Source organism: Macaca fascicularis, chromosome 14 (assembly GCF_037993035.2).
Source record: "Macaca fascicularis isolate 582-1 chromosome 14, T2T-MFA8v1.1".
Taxonomy (NCBI): domain Eukaryota; kingdom Metazoa; phylum Chordata; class Mammalia; order Primates; family Cercopithecidae; genus Macaca; species Macaca fascicularis.
In genome coordinates, this window is record NC_088388.1 from 116,247,586 (window position 1) to 116,265,376 (window position 17,791).

The 17,791-nt window shown below is 48.3% G+C and overlaps 1 protein-coding gene and 1 long non-coding RNA gene across 26 annotated transcripts in view; one reads left to right on the forward strand and one right to left on the reverse strand.

Moving 5' to 3' along the window:
* CEP164 (centrosomal protein 164) overlaps positions 1-17,791 on the forward strand; it is a 98,313-nt gene that overhangs the window by 71,938 nt on the left and 8,584 nt on the right. For 15 of the 25 annotated variants that reach the window (XM_015435759.3, XM_045370085.3, XM_005579762.5 and 12 more), the window contains 13 exons: positions 494-703; positions 4,053-4,184; positions 4,275-4,491; positions 5,525-5,602; positions 5,795-5,926; positions 6,305-6,427; positions 7,648-7,791; positions 8,218-8,301; positions 8,421-8,489; positions 8,845-9,020; positions 9,344-9,470; positions 9,826-9,884; positions 10,363-10,585. In XM_015435759.3, coding sequence (XP_015291245.3) covers positions 494-703; positions 4,053-4,184; positions 4,275-4,491; positions 5,525-5,602; positions 5,795-5,926; positions 6,305-6,427; positions 7,648-7,791; positions 8,218-8,301; positions 8,421-8,489; positions 8,845-9,020; positions 9,344-9,470; positions 9,826-9,884; positions 10,363-10,585 — 1,774 coding nt within the window. Of the gene's footprint in view, positions 1-493; positions 704-4,052; positions 4,185-4,274; positions 4,492-5,524; positions 5,603-5,794; positions 5,927-6,304; positions 6,428-7,647; positions 7,792-8,046; positions 8,138-8,217; positions 8,302-8,420; positions 8,490-8,844; positions 9,021-9,343; positions 9,471-9,825; positions 9,885-10,362; positions 10,586-17,567; positions 17,719-17,791 lie in introns of those variants that run through there. The other 10 variants (XM_015435760.4, XM_074015282.1, XM_074015280.1 and 7 more) reach the window with 5 other exon arrangements.
* LOC135967132 (uncharacterized) lies at positions 15,455-17,026 on the reverse strand. Its single transcript, XR_010581018.2, has 2 exons — positions 16,896-17,026; positions 15,455-15,585 (listed from the first exon to the last, which is right to left on the reverse strand). It is a non-coding gene; the product is annotated as an uncharacterized lncRNA (long non-coding RNA).

Here is a 17,791-nt window from a genome sequence, read left to right on the forward strand (position 1 = left end):
TCATGGGCCCATATACATTGGCCACTACTCAGTTTGGGAGGCAGAAAGCAGTCTCTGGGGACTGTTCCCAAATTGCTGGCATGAGCCTTAAGTAGCAGGCAGAGCTCTAGTGGGGAGGTGGTAATGGGGCTATGAGCCATTCTAGGAAGGAATCCAGTAGGGACAGAGCTTCACTCTGTCCTTGCTGCTGCCAGCTCTTGAGCTGCAGCTTCAGATTTTGACCTTGGGCCACAACCTCGTAAGTCAGCTGAGAGCCTGCTGTGGGCTGCCCTTCTCCCTTGGCTCTTGGGGCCTTAAACAGCCACAGTGGGGCTTGTCCTATAGAACAAGCATTGACCATATCTCTTGCCTGCCCTTGGGTGAGCTGTTTGACTCCTGATTGTGGGCCCTCCATTAGGATTCCATTTGTGATGTTCTGTATCCATTCTAACCTGGATGCAGAGGTGGGTGGACATTAACCCTGTGATGATATGCCATTCCCTACCCATGGCAGGCGATTCACAGAGCCTGTGGCTCCCCCAAAGCAGCTCTCAGAGGCTGCACTAAAGGCCATGGAAGAGGCAGTGGCCCAAGTACTCGAGCAAGACCAGAGGCACCTGCTGGAATCGAAGCAAGAGAAGATGCAGCAACTGCGGGAGAAGCTGTGCCAAGAGGAGGAAGAGGAGATTCTCCGGCTTCACCAGCAGAAAGAGCAATCTCTCAGGTCCTGCCCCTTCCCTTGGGCATGCTTCCCGGGGCCTTTCAGGGGATGTGAGGAGCCAGGGACACCCTCTCAGCCTGGGGACCACTGGGATGCCCATGGTTCTACCAAGACCAACTAAAGTTGGGAAACTTTACCCAACAATTTCTGCTTACATCTCATTGGTTACACCTAGTTGCAGAGAACACTGGGAAATGTAGTCCTTTAGCTGACCTCTTTACCCAGTAGAATAAAAGCAGGGTTCTGTTGGTAAGGAAGAAAGGGAGAATGGATATTGAGCTGTTAATGAGCCATCTGTCACAGTCCCAGGATGGGAAAGGTACTACGAAAAGGTGTTAACATTTCACTTACTTGGCAATTTAACTAAAGGCTGAGTCTTGTCCTCTTGTACAGAACATCTAAGAGTGGTAGAAAATTATTATTTTTAGATGATACCTAGCAAAGTATATATAAAACATTTGTGCTTAATTTAGAGAAAATAAAACAGAAAACCAACATACAAGTACTGGGAAGGTCGGAACAATCTCTCACGAGCCCAATGCAGGAAGCACTGACCCAGGGTCTGTCCTTATATTGCATCCTTGTGGATCCTCCACCAGGGAGCATCCCAAAGAACAGACACCTCCAACCCCCTAGCATCCTCCTCTTCCAGCCAACTGAGAATTGGGGCAGGGGTCCACCCAAGCAGAGTGTGACTCACCTTAAGGTGCAGTGCCTTGGAGGAAATCCTGGTGGTGTGTCCCTGTCAGCCCACCAGTCTCCTCCCCTCTTGCTGGCCACCCTGAGCTTGGCTGACTGTACTTTCCATCCCTCTCCCAAGGGCCGTGACTCCAGAGGCCCTCTTAGGTTGTGGGGAAGACTGGAATGCCAAAAGTGTCTTGATTCATGGCCTGGAACATAGTAGTTGCTGAACAAATAGTAGCAATTACTTTTATTTTCAGTTGAAATCAATGCATGTTCAGGCATTCTTGACTAAGTGACTTCTCTGTGGACAGTGCCTTGCCTGACTTTCTTCAAAATAGTTCATCACCAGAACCTGTTTCTGTTTATGCCCAAGCCTTTCTGAGGAATGGGCTCTTCTTCCCTCTGCTGGGAAATTCCATGTGGTAGAAATTTCTGGAAGCCACAGCTGATCTTACAACAAATATTTCTAGAATGAGAAGGCAGGCAGATTGGCCCTTAGTTTCTTTCACTGTAAAATGAAGGGATTGGACTTAAAACTTCTAAAGTCCCTGCCAGCTCTAACACTGTTGCTGTGTGTAAAATTTAGCCATAGGACAAAGAGAAAGGGTTTCTGGGGAATCTAGAAGGAAGGATTTTTACTTATTTCAAATTTTCTCTCTCTCTCTTTTTTTTTGTTTTTTTTGAGACAGAGTCTTGCTCTGTCGCCCAGGCTGGAGTGTGTGGCTCACTGGGCTCACTGTAAGCTGTGCCTCCCAGGTCACACCATTCTCCTGCCTCAGCCTCCCGAGTAGCTGGGACTACAGGTGCCTGCAACCATACCTGGCTAATTTTTTTTTTTTTTTTTTTTTTGTATTTTTAGTAGAGACGGGATTTCACTGGGTTAGCCAGGATGGTCTTGATCTCCTGACCTGATAATCCGCCCGCCTCGGCCTCCCAAAGTGCTGGGATTACAGGCGTAAGCCACCATGCCCGGCCAAATTTTCTCTCTTAATGGAAGAAAGTAATGGTGTTCGTATCTTGAAATAGGAAAGAATCCTAAGTCTTTTTTTGGCTTTAGGATTTGTTACAGAAGCTTTTCAAAGGAATTGTCTTCCGAATCATGTTTTTCCTAGGCTTGAATTCCCTGAGTGCCCAGCACACATCCCCTGGTCATGCGGGGCTGTGTGAGGAGTTACTTGAAAAGGATGTGGTTTGTGTAAGCAGGGGGATGTCTGCTTAGGATGAAATGGCCACTGTTGTTGGTGTGTAAATAAGATAACCTTTCGTAGATATCACAACTTGCTTATAGTTTGGGGCTGTATGATGCTGTTCAAATTCAGTTAATTTATTAAGCACTTACTTTATGTCAGCTACTATGTGTGGTACCTGGGATATAACAGATTTTAAGACAAGATTCTTTCTCTTGAGAAGCTCCCAGACTGGCAAGGAAAACAGATACAGAAGATGAATTATGATGCCATGTGACGCATGGTGCAGAGTAGCATGGGATAAGAAAGGTCCACATGTAAAGTGATGGGAACAGAAAGATGAATTGATAAGCTTGGAGGGAGTTGGAAAGACTTCCCAGAGAGGGAACTGGGTGTTGAGCAATGAATATGGGTTTGCTAGATAGAAAAGGGAATTCTTGGCAGAGGATCTGGGAAGGAAGAGTGTGGTAGAATGGAGGGACGGTGACTCAGCTGATGTGCCTAGAACAGAGTCTGTCGGAGTGAAAGAATGTGGAATCAGGTTGGGTGGCTATCGCTATCTTTGAGTGAGTGCCATGCTGAGGTGAAGCTGTTGACAAGAGGGGAGCCTTTGGAAGAAGTGCTGTATTACTGAAACCCAGAAGCCAGTAGTTTGCTTTTTTTTTTTTGGAGATTGAGTCTTGCTCTGTTGCCCAGGTTGGAGTGCTGTGGTGCGATCTCAGCTCACTGCAACCTCTGCATCCCAGGTTCCAGCAATTCTCCTGTCTCAGCTCCCAAGTAGCTGGGACTACAGGAGTGTGCCACCATGCCCGGCTAATTTTTGTATTTTTAGTAGAGATGGGGTTTCACCATTATGGCCAGGCTGGTCTCAAACTCCTGACCTCAAGTGATCCACCTGCCTCGGCCTCCCAAAGTGCTGGGATTATAGGCGTGAGCCACCATGCCTGGCCAGTAGTTTGCTTCTTGAAGCAAAGGGGAGTTCATGGTTCCCTCGTTATCCTGGAAGGTATTATGGGAGGCAGCTGTAGACCCAGAGACTGAGGTTAGACTCATCTTTAGGAAACTTTGACTGGGCGCAGTGGCTTATGCCTATAATCAGAGTGCTTTGGGAGGCTGAGGCCAAAGGATCACTTGAGCCCAGGAGTTCGAGACCAGCCTGGACAACATAGCGAGACTCCATCTCAACAATTAGCTGGGTTTGATGGTATATGCCTGTGGTCCCAACTACATGGGATGCTGAGGTGAGAGGGTTGCTTAAGCCCAGGAGTTTAAGGCTGCAGTAAGCCGTGATCACACCACTTGCATTCCAGCCTGGACAACAGAGCAAGAACCTGTCTCCAAACAGGAAAAAAAATAAAAAAAGATTTAGGAAGTTTCTTAGGCAGAACACAGGGCTGTTGGAGACTGACAACCACAGCCTGTGAATAGAATAAAGACCCTTGTGGTTTCTCTGACAACCTCGCCTTTCCTTTCCATCTCAGTTCCTTGAGGGAGCGACTGCAGAAAGCCAGTGAGGAGGAGGAGGCCCGGATGAGAGAGGAGGAAAGCCAGAGGCTATCCTGGCTCCGAGCCCAGATCCAGTCCAGCACACAAGCAGATGAGGACCAAATCAGGTAACTGCGTGCTTACCTGTGAGCTGCCCAGCCTCGTGGAGGTGACCCCAGGGTACACAGGGCCGTTCCCAACCTACTCTGTCCATCCAGGGCTGAGCAAGAGGCTTCCCTGCAGAAACTGAGAGAAGAGTTGGAGTCTCAACAGAAGGCTGAGAGGGCCAGCTTGGAACAGAAAAATAGGCAAACGCTGGAGCAGCTCAAGGAAGAGATGGAGGCTTCGGAGAAGACCGAACAGGCTGCCCTGAACGCTGCTAAGGAGAAGGCTCTGCAGCAGCTGAGGGAGCAGCTGGAAGGGGAGAGGAAAGAAGTGAGTCAGTCAAGTGGGGACTTCACCCTCTGATATGTGTCTGGGCTGCCTGGGAGGGGACCGAGAACACAGGGAGAGGAAGGGCAAGCCTCGGGTGGGCGTGCAGGCTGGGGAGCCAGGTGGAGAGTAGGTCTCACACATAGACTGGCATGGGAGATGGCGAGGTGACTGCCTGGGCCCATTACTCCATATGGACCAAATTAGCTCAGGGCAGGAGCTTGCTCTGCTGTCCATGGCAGGGCAGAGGATGCAGCAGGCATCCCGAGGCCCCTCCAGGGTCAGGCTGGTTGGCAGTGGTGGCTGGAGGTTCTCAAGCAGAGAACCATCAGAGGCTTGAAGGAGAGTGTCCTGTGGATTTGAGAAAATTGGTGACTGAAAGAGATTTAGCCAGACCAGAGGTTTTGAGACAAGGGCGCTCTGTCCCTCACTGTCTCTGAGGGACAGCTGCAAGGGCCTCACTCCCCACTTTTCCCTCCTTTCTTAGGATGAGAGGCTAGCAACATAGCAGGAATTTTCTCTTTGTCCATACTCCCTGTACTCCAGTCAGATGGCTGGCTTCTGAAGGTTTTAGCACAGTCTCTCTGAGCACTTGGAGTGCATTGGAGTTCCCCTGTCTTGCTGTAGTGTTTTCCATGTCTAAAAGCTGCAGCTTTGCACCTCACCAAAATAAAAAGAAGGTTCTACATGGCCTGACTTAATGATACCATCCAACCTGGCCCCCCTGGCTTGGATCTTATTTACCAGCATGAGCACCGTCTGTGGACCTGTGGCCTAGTCTAAGGGCAGGGGGTGGGAGCAGACAGCCGAAACTTACTGAAATGCCCCTCTCTTCTGGCCTTCATGTTCCTGTTCATTGCCAGTTGTAGACTTCAGGGGCTGAGTTATTTCAGAGGAACAAAGATGTGCTGTGCTTCCCCGTGCTTCCCTTGACCCTGATCTCAAGGGGTTGGGGGTTGGTAGTCTTCCTGGCTCTGCCTCCCACCATGGTCAGTGCCTGGCCAGCTTCCCTCACAGTCCCTTTGCTGCTTCCCAGGCGGTGGCAAGGCTGGAGAAGGAGCACGGTGCTGAGCTGGAGCGGCTCTGCTCCTCTTTGGAGGCCAAGCACCAGGAGGTGAGACGCAGTATTCTGGGCCCCCTTCATGGCTGATTAACAGAATTCAGCCCCATCCCTGGCTACTAGGCAGTGAGCCTCTCCCTCCAGCCCCTGGGGATGGATGCCAGGTCCTCAGAACACATCCCCACACAGCAGCTGTACAGTATCCCTGAGGGACACACTTCCCTGTGTGTGCGGGGGCCTCCTCAGGTGGTCTCCAGCCTCCAGAAGAAGATAGAGGAAGCTCAACAGAAAGAGGAGGCCCAGCTGCAGAAGTGCCTTGGGCAGGTGGAGCACAGAGTTCACCAGAAGGCTTATCACATGGCTGAGTATGAGCAAGAGGTGAGTGCTGCTCTGCATCTTCCACAGTTATGTGCACCTGTCGTGGACTCTCTTACAGTCAGCTGAGCTGTCCTAGCCTCAGTGGCCTCCAGTTTGCTTTGGATGGCTCAGCTGGGGTTAGCACTTCTGGTTCCATTTTTATGCTTTAGTTCCCTTGAAACCAGGTACTCCTCCAATCTGATGCCCCTGTATGCATGTGGAGAGGGTGTGTTGGGGTATGGCTGTGTGCTGACCGTGGTGTCATGGCTGTGTGATGTCCATGTTTTGTGTGTGTCGGGGGAGATTGGGGAAATGTGTGTAAGACCTTCAGGTGCAGCAGGCCCTGAGTGCTGGTCCACCTCGGTTCTGCATGCCACATGCCTGCCGTCTCCCCTGCAGCTCAGCAGTCTCCTGCGAGAGAAGCGCCAGGAAGTGGAAGGGGAGCATGAGAGGAGGTTGGACAAGATGAAGGAGGAGCACCAGCAAGTGATGGCTAAGGCCAGAGAGCAGTATGAAGCTGAGGTAGCTCAGCCACATCCCCTGTGCGCATGCACACACATGCACACACACATGCGCACACACATGCACACACGCGCACACGCACACATGCACATGCACGCACACCCCGGGGTCCTTCCCACCTGACTGTGGGGCAGAGGAAGGGGATAAACTGTGGTCAGGGATTGTGGGAGGTTTTCCTTCCTAGTACCCTGCCACGATGATGTTTTTTGCCTTTTTTATTAAAGCATGAGAAAGACCTCCACCTAATGAGGGGCAATTCCTTTTTTATCAGGCAGGCTGCACTTTCTTCTGATGGTAAAAAGACCCCCCATACATTGAGCTTGTACTGTGTGCCGAGAACTGTTCTGAGCTCTTTGTCTATTTTAACTCATTTAGTCCTCACACCAGCCTTAGGAAAGATCTAGTATCATTATCTCCATTTTAAAGATGAGGACACTGAGACTTGGAGAGTTTAAGTAGCTTGCCAAGATCATACTCAGCTAGTGAGTGGAAGAGCTAAGATTCAAGCCCAGGGTGTCCGACTCCAAAGCCTTCAGTTTCCTCACTGCAACACCACGTCACCAGGGTTCCTCAACATCTCAGGACACCAAGAAATAGACTGGCAAGAACCAAGTAATACTGATATTCTCCCCATTTTAAGTCTTTGAGCTTAAGGTAGGAAAGTTCAGCGACTTGAGTGTACCCAAGCTGGCCTGGCTTGCTCACATTGAGGGTGAACATTGAGCGGGTAGAGGGTGGCTGACTATGGCCCACAGCTGGGCCCCTGCAGGGCGTTAAGACTACTGCTCCAGTAACTGGAACCAGTATCCCAGACTCTTTCTAGGATCTTTTCCAGGGCAGAAATAGCTGTCCCATGATGAAATTTGCTGCATCCCTTCCCCCAACCAATTATGACCGTGCTGAAGAATAGTGATACTTTATCAGTGACCTCTCATTCCTTAAGGAGGAAAAGTTGTATATGGTGGAGCCATAGGAGAGCCAGAGGGGGATTCCGTCATGGTATCCGGCCAGCCTCTGCTTCAGCCGTAGAGGGCTGCAGGCTTGCTGGGGTCAGGGCCGGTGCTGTGCTTGTAACCCTCCTCTTCTCCAAGAGCTGGCTTTAGGGAACCGACGGTGTCCCTGATCTTATTGACGCAAGGCTACAGGGCTGCGGGAGCTGTGATTTTTGTGGTGGAAGGGGCCGCCGCAGCTTCCCACCAGTGGGCCCATCCTCCTTGCAGGAGAGGAAGCAGCGGGCTGAACTTCTGGGGCACCTGACTGGAGAGCTGGAGCGTCTACAGAGGGCCCATGAGCGAGAATTGGAGACTGTGAGGCAGGAGCAACACAAGCGTCTTGAGGACTTGCGGCGCCGGCACAGGGAGCAGGTGAGGGGCCTGGGGCAGGGTGAGCCCACTGTGACCCCTCCATGCACAGTAAGAACGTGCTGGGAGCAAACGCGTGGCCCCAGCAGGATGGAGCCTGACAGCTTCTGGAGTGCGAGTCTCTCACTGGCCATCTCCAAGCTGGGGCATCCTTGCTGCTTTATTTTCTGGGCCAGGGAACACACTCAGGATTAGAACTAGAGGTCAGCCCCTGTAAGGCATTGGGGTTGGCACCTTCGCATCTCCTTGCTCCAGCAGGAAGTAACCAAGGTGCGGAGCCTTCCTGGGAGGCTGCAGGGGCACACAGCGAGGAAGCCTGAGCCCAGAGTGGAGGTTGCGGAGTGGCATGGTGGGTTCTGGAACCCCCTCCTGCCCCTCAGCTAATGCCTTACACTCTTTCTGTGCTTATGTCTTTCTCTTTCTGGGCAGGAAAGGAAGCTCCAAGATTTAGAGTTGGACCTTGAAACCAGAGCTAAAGATGTCAAGGCCAGATTGGCTCTGCTGGAGGTCCAGGTGAGGGATCTGCAGGAGTCCTTGACCTCAGAGTCATAGCTCCTCTAGCAGAGGGCAGGCCCAGCCCCTCAGACCTGGGGTCTGCAGTCAGCCAGAAAATCCTGTCTCTTCTCTGCAAGGAGGAGACTGCCCGGAGGGAGAAGCAGCAGCTGCTTGATGTGCAGAGGCAGGTTGCTCTGAAGAGTGAGGTTTGTCTCCCTCTTTTGTCCTCCCTCCTGTTTTTCCTCCATCCCCTGTCTTTCTTCTCCCTGTTCCCCACATTTTGCTCATCTGATCTGTCCAGGGCACTGGGGTTCCAAACTCTCTTGGCCAGTATTCCACAAATAGTGCCACTCTGTGGACCCCACTTGGGAACCTCAAGGGAGTGGGGCTGTGGTGGGACAGGAGCCTGCAGACCTCCTGACCTCGGAGGTGGTGACTTCAGTGGCTCTGAGTTCATCCCCAGCCCATCCTCCTCTGGCTTCCCTACCCTCTAGTGCTGTCTGTTCCCTGCCGTCTCCCTGTGCTGTCTCTGGGTGCTTCTATATTTCCTTCTGCCCCTAGGAAGCCACAGCCACCCATCAGCAGCTGGAGGAGGCACAGAAGGAGCACACCCACCTGTTGCAGTCAAACCAGCAGCTCCGGAAAATTCTCGATGAGCTGCAGGCCCGCAAGCTGAAGCTGGAGTCCGAAGTGGATCTGCTACAGGCCCAGAGCCAGCAACTGCAGAAACACATCAGGTGGCATGGGCACCCTGCACTTAGCCCCGCTGACTGCCTCCTGCCTGCCCTCTGCCCTCTGCCCTCTGACCTCTGCTGCTTGGATCATGGCCCAGTTAATAGGGAGAGGTGGAGTCCCGGCTTGGGAGCTAGGCTGAAGAGCCTGTGGCTACATTTTGTAGGGAGTTGGGGTTGTTAAGGTGGTGTGAAAAGCAGGGGATCTCTGGTGCTGTTGTTCCTCAGGGACTTTGATGGGTGGGAGTGAGGGGGTGGAGATGGTTCTGACCCACTTCACCCCCCACCTCTGCCACCGCCCTGCCTCTCACTCCCCTTTCCCTGCTCAGCAGCCTGGAGGCTGAAGCTCAAAAGAAGCAGCACCTGTTGAGAGAAGTGACAGTTGAGGAAAAGAATGTTTCCCCACATTTTGAGCCGGATCTCCACATTGAGGACCTGAGGAAATCCCTTGGGACAGTGAGCTGGGGGCGGGGGTACCAGGATGGGGTGGGGCATTGGGAGGGGCTGGGCATCAGGGGAGTACTTCCAGAGGGGATGGGTCATCAGGAGGGGTGGAACCTCAGGAGGGGAGGAGTATATGGTGGGCTGAGGTATCAGGAGGGGCTGGTTCTGCTCTCTATGGGACCTGGTCTGTTCTTATTCCCAGCTACCAGTCGTCTCCACCAGTCAGATGATATCTATAAGTAAACAGTGCCTGGCAGCTGGAGAGCCATCTCCTTGTCTAGACCACTGGGAGGAGCTTTGGGGTCTTGAACCTGCAGGGTATCTGCTTTTGCTACACTCAGTGGACTTTTCTACCATGTGTCCCTAGAACCAGACCAAAGAGGTGTCTTCTCTCTCCCAGAGCCAGGAGGACTTATACTTGAACAGGTGAGTTCCCATAGCCTGTCTTATTTCAGGTTAGGGTACCATGAAGGGGTAAGTGAGTACCTGCATCGTAGAGCTGGGTGAGCTGAAGTGAGGAGACAGTGATCACCAGTGGGGCTTAGTTCGTGGGGAAGGTTCTGGAGGATTAAGCAATCTTCTCTGGCAAGCCAAGAAACTGCCCACTGTGATCTTTGACATGGCATTGTTCTCTAGTGGAGAAACAGATTGCTGGAAGTGTCTGGTCATCTATCTGGAGGCCCCGGGCACGATCCCTCTCAGAGTCAGGGTGGGGGCACTGTCAGTCCCAGGCACTGCACACTGTGGGTATTGAACAGTGGCATCCCTACACTCACAGTGCCCAGCCCCAGCCCAGCAGCTCTGGTCTGTGCTCAGGGTGGGCATCTGCTGGGGAAGTGGCTGTGTGACCCAGAGCAGAGTTCTCAGAGGCTTCTGTTTTCCTTCTTCAACTCTCCTGCTCCAGCCTGTCCTCCCACAATGTCTGGCACCTCCTTTCTACTGAGGGGGTAGCCCTCCGTAGTGCCAAGGAGTTCCTTGTGCGGCAGACACACTCCATGCGGAGGCGGCAGACAGCTCTGAAAGCTGCCCAGCAGCATTGGCGCCATGAGCTGGCCAGTGCGCAGGAGGTGGCCAAAGACCCACCAGGCATCAAGGCCCTGGAAGATATGCGCAAGAACCTGGAGAAGGTCAGGAGCTTTGGGAAGAACCTGCCAGCCCTGTGTGTGGGAGGTGGGGGGAGTCAGCAAAACACTCCTTTGGGCTCCCCCTCAGTTGGTCATTCTCGGGACTCCATGAGAGTGGCCACCTTGGCACTGGGTCACTTATATTTCCATGGCAATGCATAGCATGCAAACACCTTTTCTAGTAGTAAATAATTTGAACCTCATGATAACTGTATTAGTCCGTTTTCATGCTGCTGATAAGGACATACTTGAAACTGGGAAGAAAAAGAGGTTTAATTGAACCTACAGTTCCACATGGCTGGGGAGGCCTCAGAATCATGGCAGGAGGTGAAAGGTACTTCTTACATGGTGGTGGCAAGAGAAAATGAGGAACAAGCAAAAGCAGAAACCCGTGATGAACCCATCAGGATCCTGTGAGACTTACTCACTATCACGAGAACAGTATGGGGGAAATGGCCCCATGATTCAAATTATCTCCCACCAGGTCCCTCCCACAACACATGGGAATTATGGGAGTACAGTTCAAGATGAGATTTGGATTGGGACACAGCCAAACCCTGTCATTCCACCTCTTGCCCCTCCATATCTCATGTCCTCACATTTCAAAACCAATCATGCCTTCCCAACAGTCCCCTAAAGTCTTAACTCATTTCACCATTAACCCAAAAGTCCACAGTCCAAAGTCTCATCTGAGACAAGGCAAGTCCCTTCTGCCTATGAGCCTGTAAAATCAAAAACAAGCTAGTGACTTTCTAGATACAGTGGGGGTACAGGCATTGGGTAAATACAGCCATTCCAAATGGGAGAAATTGGCCAAAAACAAAGGAGTTACAGGGCCCATGCAAGTCTGAAATCCAGTGGGGCAGTCAAATTTTAAAGCTCCAAAATGATCTCCTTTGACTCCATGTCTCACATCCAGGTTACACTGATGCAAGAGGCAGGTTCTCATAGTCTTTGGCATCTCTGCCCCATGGTTTTGCAGGGTACAGCCCACTTCCCGGCTGCCTTCACAGGTTGGCATTGAGTATCTGTGGCTTTTTGAGGTGCACAGTGCAAGCTATTGATGGATCTACCATTCTGGGGTCTGGAGGATGGTGGCCCTCTTCTCACAGCTCCACTAGGCAGTGCCTCAGTAGGGACTCTGTGTGGGGGCACTGACCCCACATTTCCCTTCTGAACTGCCCTAGCAGAAGTTCTCCATGAGGGCCCCACCCCTGTAGCAGACTTTTGCCTGGCCATCCAGGTGTTTCCATACATCTTCTGAAGTCTAGGCGGAGGTTCTCAAACCTCAGTTTTTGAATTTTGTGCAGCCGCAGGCTCAACACCACGTGGAAGTTGCCAAGATATGGGGCTTGCACCCTCTGAAATCATGGGCCAAGCTGTACCTTGCCCCCTTTTAGCAATGGCTGGAGCAGCTGGGATGCAGGGCACCAAGTCCCTAGGCTGCACACAGCATGGGGACCCTGGGGAAACCATTTTTTCCTCCTAGGCCTCTGGGTCTGTGATGGGAGGGGCTGCCATGAAGACCTATGACATGTCCTGGAGACATTTTCCCCATTGTCTTGGGGATTAACATTTTGCTCCTTGTTACATATGCAAATTTCTGCAGCTAGCTTGAATTTCTCCTCAAAAAAACGGGTTTTTCTTTTCTTTCTTCTCTTTTTTTAAATTATACTTTAAGTTCTGGGATACATGTGTAGAACATGCAGGTTTGTTACATAGGCATACACGTGCCATGGTAGTTTGCTGCACCCATCAACCTGTCATCTACATTAGGTATTTCTCCTAATGTTACCCTTCCCTAGTCCCCCACCCTCACAGGCCCTGGTGTGTGATGTTTCCTTCTCTGTCCATGTGTTCTCATTGTTCAACTCCCACTTATGAGTGAGAACATGCAGTGTTTGGTTTTCTGTTCCTGTTAGTTTGCTGAGAATAGTAGTTTCCAGCTTCATCCATGTCCCTACAAAGGACATGAACTCATCCTTTTTTATGGCTGCATAGTATTCCATGATGTATATTTGCCACATTTTCTTTATCCAATCTATCATTGATGGGCATTTGGGTTGGTTCTAAGTCTTTGCTATTGTGAACAGTGCTGCAATAAACATACGTGTGCATGTTTCTTTATAACAGAATGATTTATAATCCTTTGGGTATATACCCAGTAATGGGATTGCTGGGTCAAATGGTATTTCTGGTTCTAGATCCTTGAGGAATCGCCACACTGTCTTCCACAATGGTTGAATTAATTTATACTTCCACCTGCAGTGCAAATGCATTCCTATTTCTCCACATCCTCTCCAGCATCTGTTGTTTCCTGACTATTTAATGATCACCATTCTAACTGTTGTGAGATGGTATCTCATTGTGGTTTTGATTTGCAGTTCTCTAATGACCAGTGATGATGAGCTTTTTTTCATATGTTTGCTGGCCGCATAAATGTCTTCTTTTGAGAAATGTCTGTTCATATCCTTTGCCCACTTTTTGATGAGGTTGTTTGTTTTTTTTCTTGTAAATTTGTTTAAGTTCCTTGTAAATTCTGGATATTAGCCCTTTGTCAGATGGATAGATTGCAAAAATTTTCTCCCATTCTGTAGGTTGCCTGTTCACTCTGATGATGGTTTCTTTTGCTGTGCAGAAGCTCTTTAGTTTAATTAGATCCCATTTGTCAATTTTGGCTATTGTTGCCATTGTTTTTGATGTTTAGTCATGAAGTCTTTGTCCATGCCTATGTCCTGAATGGTATTGCCTAGGTTTTCTTCTAGAGTTTTTATGGTTTTAGGTCTTACATTTAAGTCCTTAATCCATTTTGAGTTAATTTTTGTATAAGTTGTAAGGAAGGGATCCAGTTTCTGTTTTCTGCATATGGCTAGCCAGTATTCACAACATCATTTATTAAATAGGGAATCCTTTCCCCATTTCTTGTTTTTGTCAGGTTTGTCAAAGATCAGATGGTTGTAGATGTGTGGCGCTATTTCTGAGACCTCTGTTCTGTTCCATGGGTCTATGTATCTGTTTTGGTACCAGTACCATGCTGTTTTGGTTACTGTAGCCTTGTAGTATAGTTTGAAGTCAGGTAGCATGATGCCTCCAGCTTTGTTCTTTTTGCTTAGGATTGTCTTGGCTATACAGGCTCTTTTTTGGTTCCATATGAAATTTGAAGTAGTTTTTTCTACTGTGAAGAAGGTCAATGGTAGCTTGATGGGGATAGCATTGAATCTGTAAATTACTTTGGGCAGTATGGTCATTTTCACGATACTGATTCTTTGTATCCATGAGCATGGAACGTTTTTCAATTTGTTTTTGTCCTCTCTTAACATTGAGAAGTGGTTTGTAGTTCTCCTTGAAGAGGTCCTTCACATCCCTTGTAAGTTGGATTCCTAGGTATTCTCTTTGTAGCAATTTTGAATGGGAGTTCACTCATGATTTGGCTCTCTGTTTCTCTATTATTGGTGTATAGGAATGCTTGTGATTTTTGCACATTGATTTTGTATCCTGAGACTTTGCCGAAGTTGCTGATCAGCTTAAGGAGATTTTGGGCTGAGACGATGAGGTTTTCTAAATATACAGTCATGTCATCTGCAAACAGAAACCATTTGACTTCCTCTCTTCCTATTCGAATACCCTTTATTTCTTTCTCTTGCCTGATTTCTCTGGCCAGAACTTCCAATACTGTGTTGAATAGGAGTGGTGAGAGAGGGCATCCTTATCTTGTGCCGGTTTTCAAAGGAATGCTTCCAGTTTTTTTCCCATTCAGTATTGTATTGGCTGTGGGTTTGTCATAAATAGCTCTTATTATTTTGAGGTACATTCCATCAGTACCTAGTTTATTAAGAGTTTTTAGCATGAAGGAGTGTTGAATTTTACCGAAGGCCTTTTCTGCATCTATTGAGATAATCATGTGTTTTGGTCGTGGTTCTGTTTATGTGATAGATTATGTTTATTGATTTACGTATGTTGAACCAGCCTTGCATCCCAGGGATGAAGCCGACTTGATCGTGGTGGATAAGCTTTTTGATGTGCTGCTAGATTCAGTATTTTATTGAGGATTTTCACATCGATGTTCATCAGGGATATTGGCCCGAAATTTTCTTTTTTTGTTGTGTCTCTGCCAGATTTTTGGTATTAGGATGATGCTGGCTTCATAAAATGAGTTAGGGAGGAATCCTTCTTTTTCTATTGTTTGGAGTAGTTTCAGAAGGAATGGTACCAGCTCCTCTTTGTACCTCTTGTAGAATTTGACTTTAAATCATTCTGGTCCTGGGCTTTTTTTGATTGGTGGGCTTTTTTTGATTGGTAGGCTTTTAATTACTGCCTCAATTTCAGAACTTGTTATTGGTCTATTCAGGGATTCAATTTCTTCCTGGTTTAGTCTCGGGAGGGTATGTGTGTCCAGGAATTTATCCATTTCTTCTAGAGTTTCTAGTTTATTTGCATACAGGTGTGTATAGTATTCTCTGATGGTAGTTTGTATTTCTGTAGGATCAGTGGTGATATTCCCTTTATTATTTTTTATTGTGTCTATTTGATTATTCTCTCTTCTTTATTAATCTGGATAGCGGTCTATTTTGTTAATCTTTTCAAAGAACCAGCTCCTGGATTGATTAATTTTTTGAAGGGTTTTTTGTGTCTCTATCTCCTTCAGTTCTGCTCTGATCTTAGTTATTTCTTGTCTTCTGCTAACTTTTGAATTTGTTTGCTCTTGCTTCTCTAGTTCTTTTAATTGTGGTGTTAGGGTGTCGATTTTAGATCTTTCCTGCTTTCTCCTGTGGGCATTTAGTGCTATAAATTTCCCTCTAAACACTGCTTTAGCTGTGTCCCAGAGATTCTGGTACGTTGTGTGTTTGTTCTCATTGGTTTCAAATAACTTACTTCTTTTTTTTTTTTTTTTTTTTTTTGAGACAGAGTCTTGCTCTGTCACCCAGGCTGGAGTGCAGTGGCACAATCTGGGCTCACTGCAAACTCCACCTCCCGGATTCAAGCGATGCTCCTGCCTCAGCCTCCTGAGTAGCTGGGATTACAGGTGTGTGCCACCATGCCCAGTTAATTTTTGTATTTTTAGTAGAGACGGGGTTTCACCATGTTTGTCAGGCTGGTCTCGAGCTCCTGACCTCGTGATCCTCCTGGCTTGGCCTCCCAAAGTGTTGGGATTACAGCTGTGAGCCACCACACCCAGCCTTGAGTGAGTTTCTTAATCTTGAGTTCTAATTGATTGCACTGTGGTCTGAGAGACTGTTTGTTATGATTTCTGTTCTTTTGCATTTGCTGAGGAGTGTTTTACTTCCAATTATGTGGTCAGTTTTAGAATAAGTGCTATGTGGTGCTGAGAAGAATGTATATTCTGTTGATTTGGAGTGGAGAGTTCTGTGGATGTCTATTAGGTCCACTTGGTCTGGAGCTGAGTTCAAGTCCTGAGTATCCTTGTTAATTATTTGTCTCGTGTTGATCTGTCTAATATTGACAGTGGGGTGTGGGAGTCTAAGTCTCTTTGTAGATCTGTAAACTTGCTTTATGCATCTGGGTTCTCCTGGGTGCACATATAGTTAGGATAGTCAGCTCTTCTCCCTTTACCATTATGTAATGCCCCTCTTTGTCTTTTTTTATCTTTGTTGGTTTAAAGTCTGTTTTATCAGAGACTAGGATTGCAACCCCTGCCTTTTTTTGCTTTCCATTTGCGTGGTAAATATTCCTCCATCCCTTTATTTTGAGCGTATGTGTGTCTTTGCACATGAGGTGGGTCTCCTGAATACAGCACACTGGTGGGTCTTGACTGTTTACCCAGTTTGCCAGTCTGTGTATTTTAATTGGGGCATTTAGCCTGTTTACATTCAAGGCTAATATTGTTATGTGTGAATTTGATCCTGTCACTATGATGCTAGCTTGGTTATTTTGCCCATTAGTTGATGCAGTTTCTTCATAGTGTCAATGGTCTTTACAATTCGGTATGTTTTTGCAGTGGCTGGTACTGGTTGTTCCTTTCCATTTTTAGTGCTTCCTTCAGGAGCTCTTGTAAGGCAGGCCTGGTGGTGACAAAATCTCTCAGCATTTGCTTGTCTGTATGGATTTTATTTCTCCTTTGCTTATGAAGCTTAGTTTGGTTGGATATGAAATTCTGGGTTGAAATTCTTTTAAGAATGTTGAGGCCGGGCGCAGTGGCTCACGCCTGTAATCCCAGCACTTTGGGAGGCCAAGGCAGGCGTATCATGAGATCAGGACATCAAGACCATCCTGGCTAACACGGTGAAACCCCGTCTCTACTAAAAATACAAAAAATTAGCTGGGCATGGTGGCGGGTGCCTGTAGTCCCAGCTACTCGGGAGGCCGAGGCAGGAGAATGGCGTGAACGGGGGTGGGGGGTGCGGAGCTTGATCTCCTGACCTCGTGATCCGCCCGTCTCAAAGTGCTGGGATTACAGGCGTGAGCCGCCGTGCCCGGCCTGTTTGTTCCTTTTCATTCTTTTTTCTCTAATCTTGTCTTCACGCTTTATTTCGTTAAGTTGATCTTCAATCTCTGATATCCTTTCTTCTGCTTGATCGATTCAGTTATTTGTACTTGCGTATGCTTCACGAAGTTCTCGTGCTTGTTTTGCAGCTCCATCAAGTCATTTATGTTCTTCTCTAAGCTGGTTATTATAGTTAGCAATTCCTCTAACCTTTTTACAAGATTCTTAGCTTCCTTACATTGAGTTAGAACATGCACCTTTAGTTCAGAGGAGTTTGTTATTACCCACCTTCTGAAGCCTACTTCTGTCAGTTCGTCAAACTCATTCTCTGTCCAGTTTTGTTCCCTTGCTGGTGAGGAGTTGTGATCCTTTGGAGGAGAAGAGACATTTTGGTTTTTAGAATTTTCAGGCTTTTTGTGCTGGTTTTTCCTCATCTTCATGGATTTATCTACCTTTGGTCTTTGATATTGGTGACCTTCAGATGAGGTTTTTGTGTGGATGTCCTTTTTGTTGATGTTGATGCTATTCCTTTCTGTTTGTTAGTTTTCCTTCTAACAGGCCACTCTGCTGCAAGTCTGCTGGAGTTTGCTGGAGGTCCACTCTAGACCCTATTTGCTTGGATATCACCAGTGGAGGCTGCAGAACAGCAAAGATGGCTGCCTTTCCCTTCCTCTGGAAGCTTTGTCCCAGAGGGGCACCCACCAGATGCCAGCTGGAGCTCTCCTGTATGAGGTGTCTGTCGACCCCTGCTAGGCGATGTCTCCCAG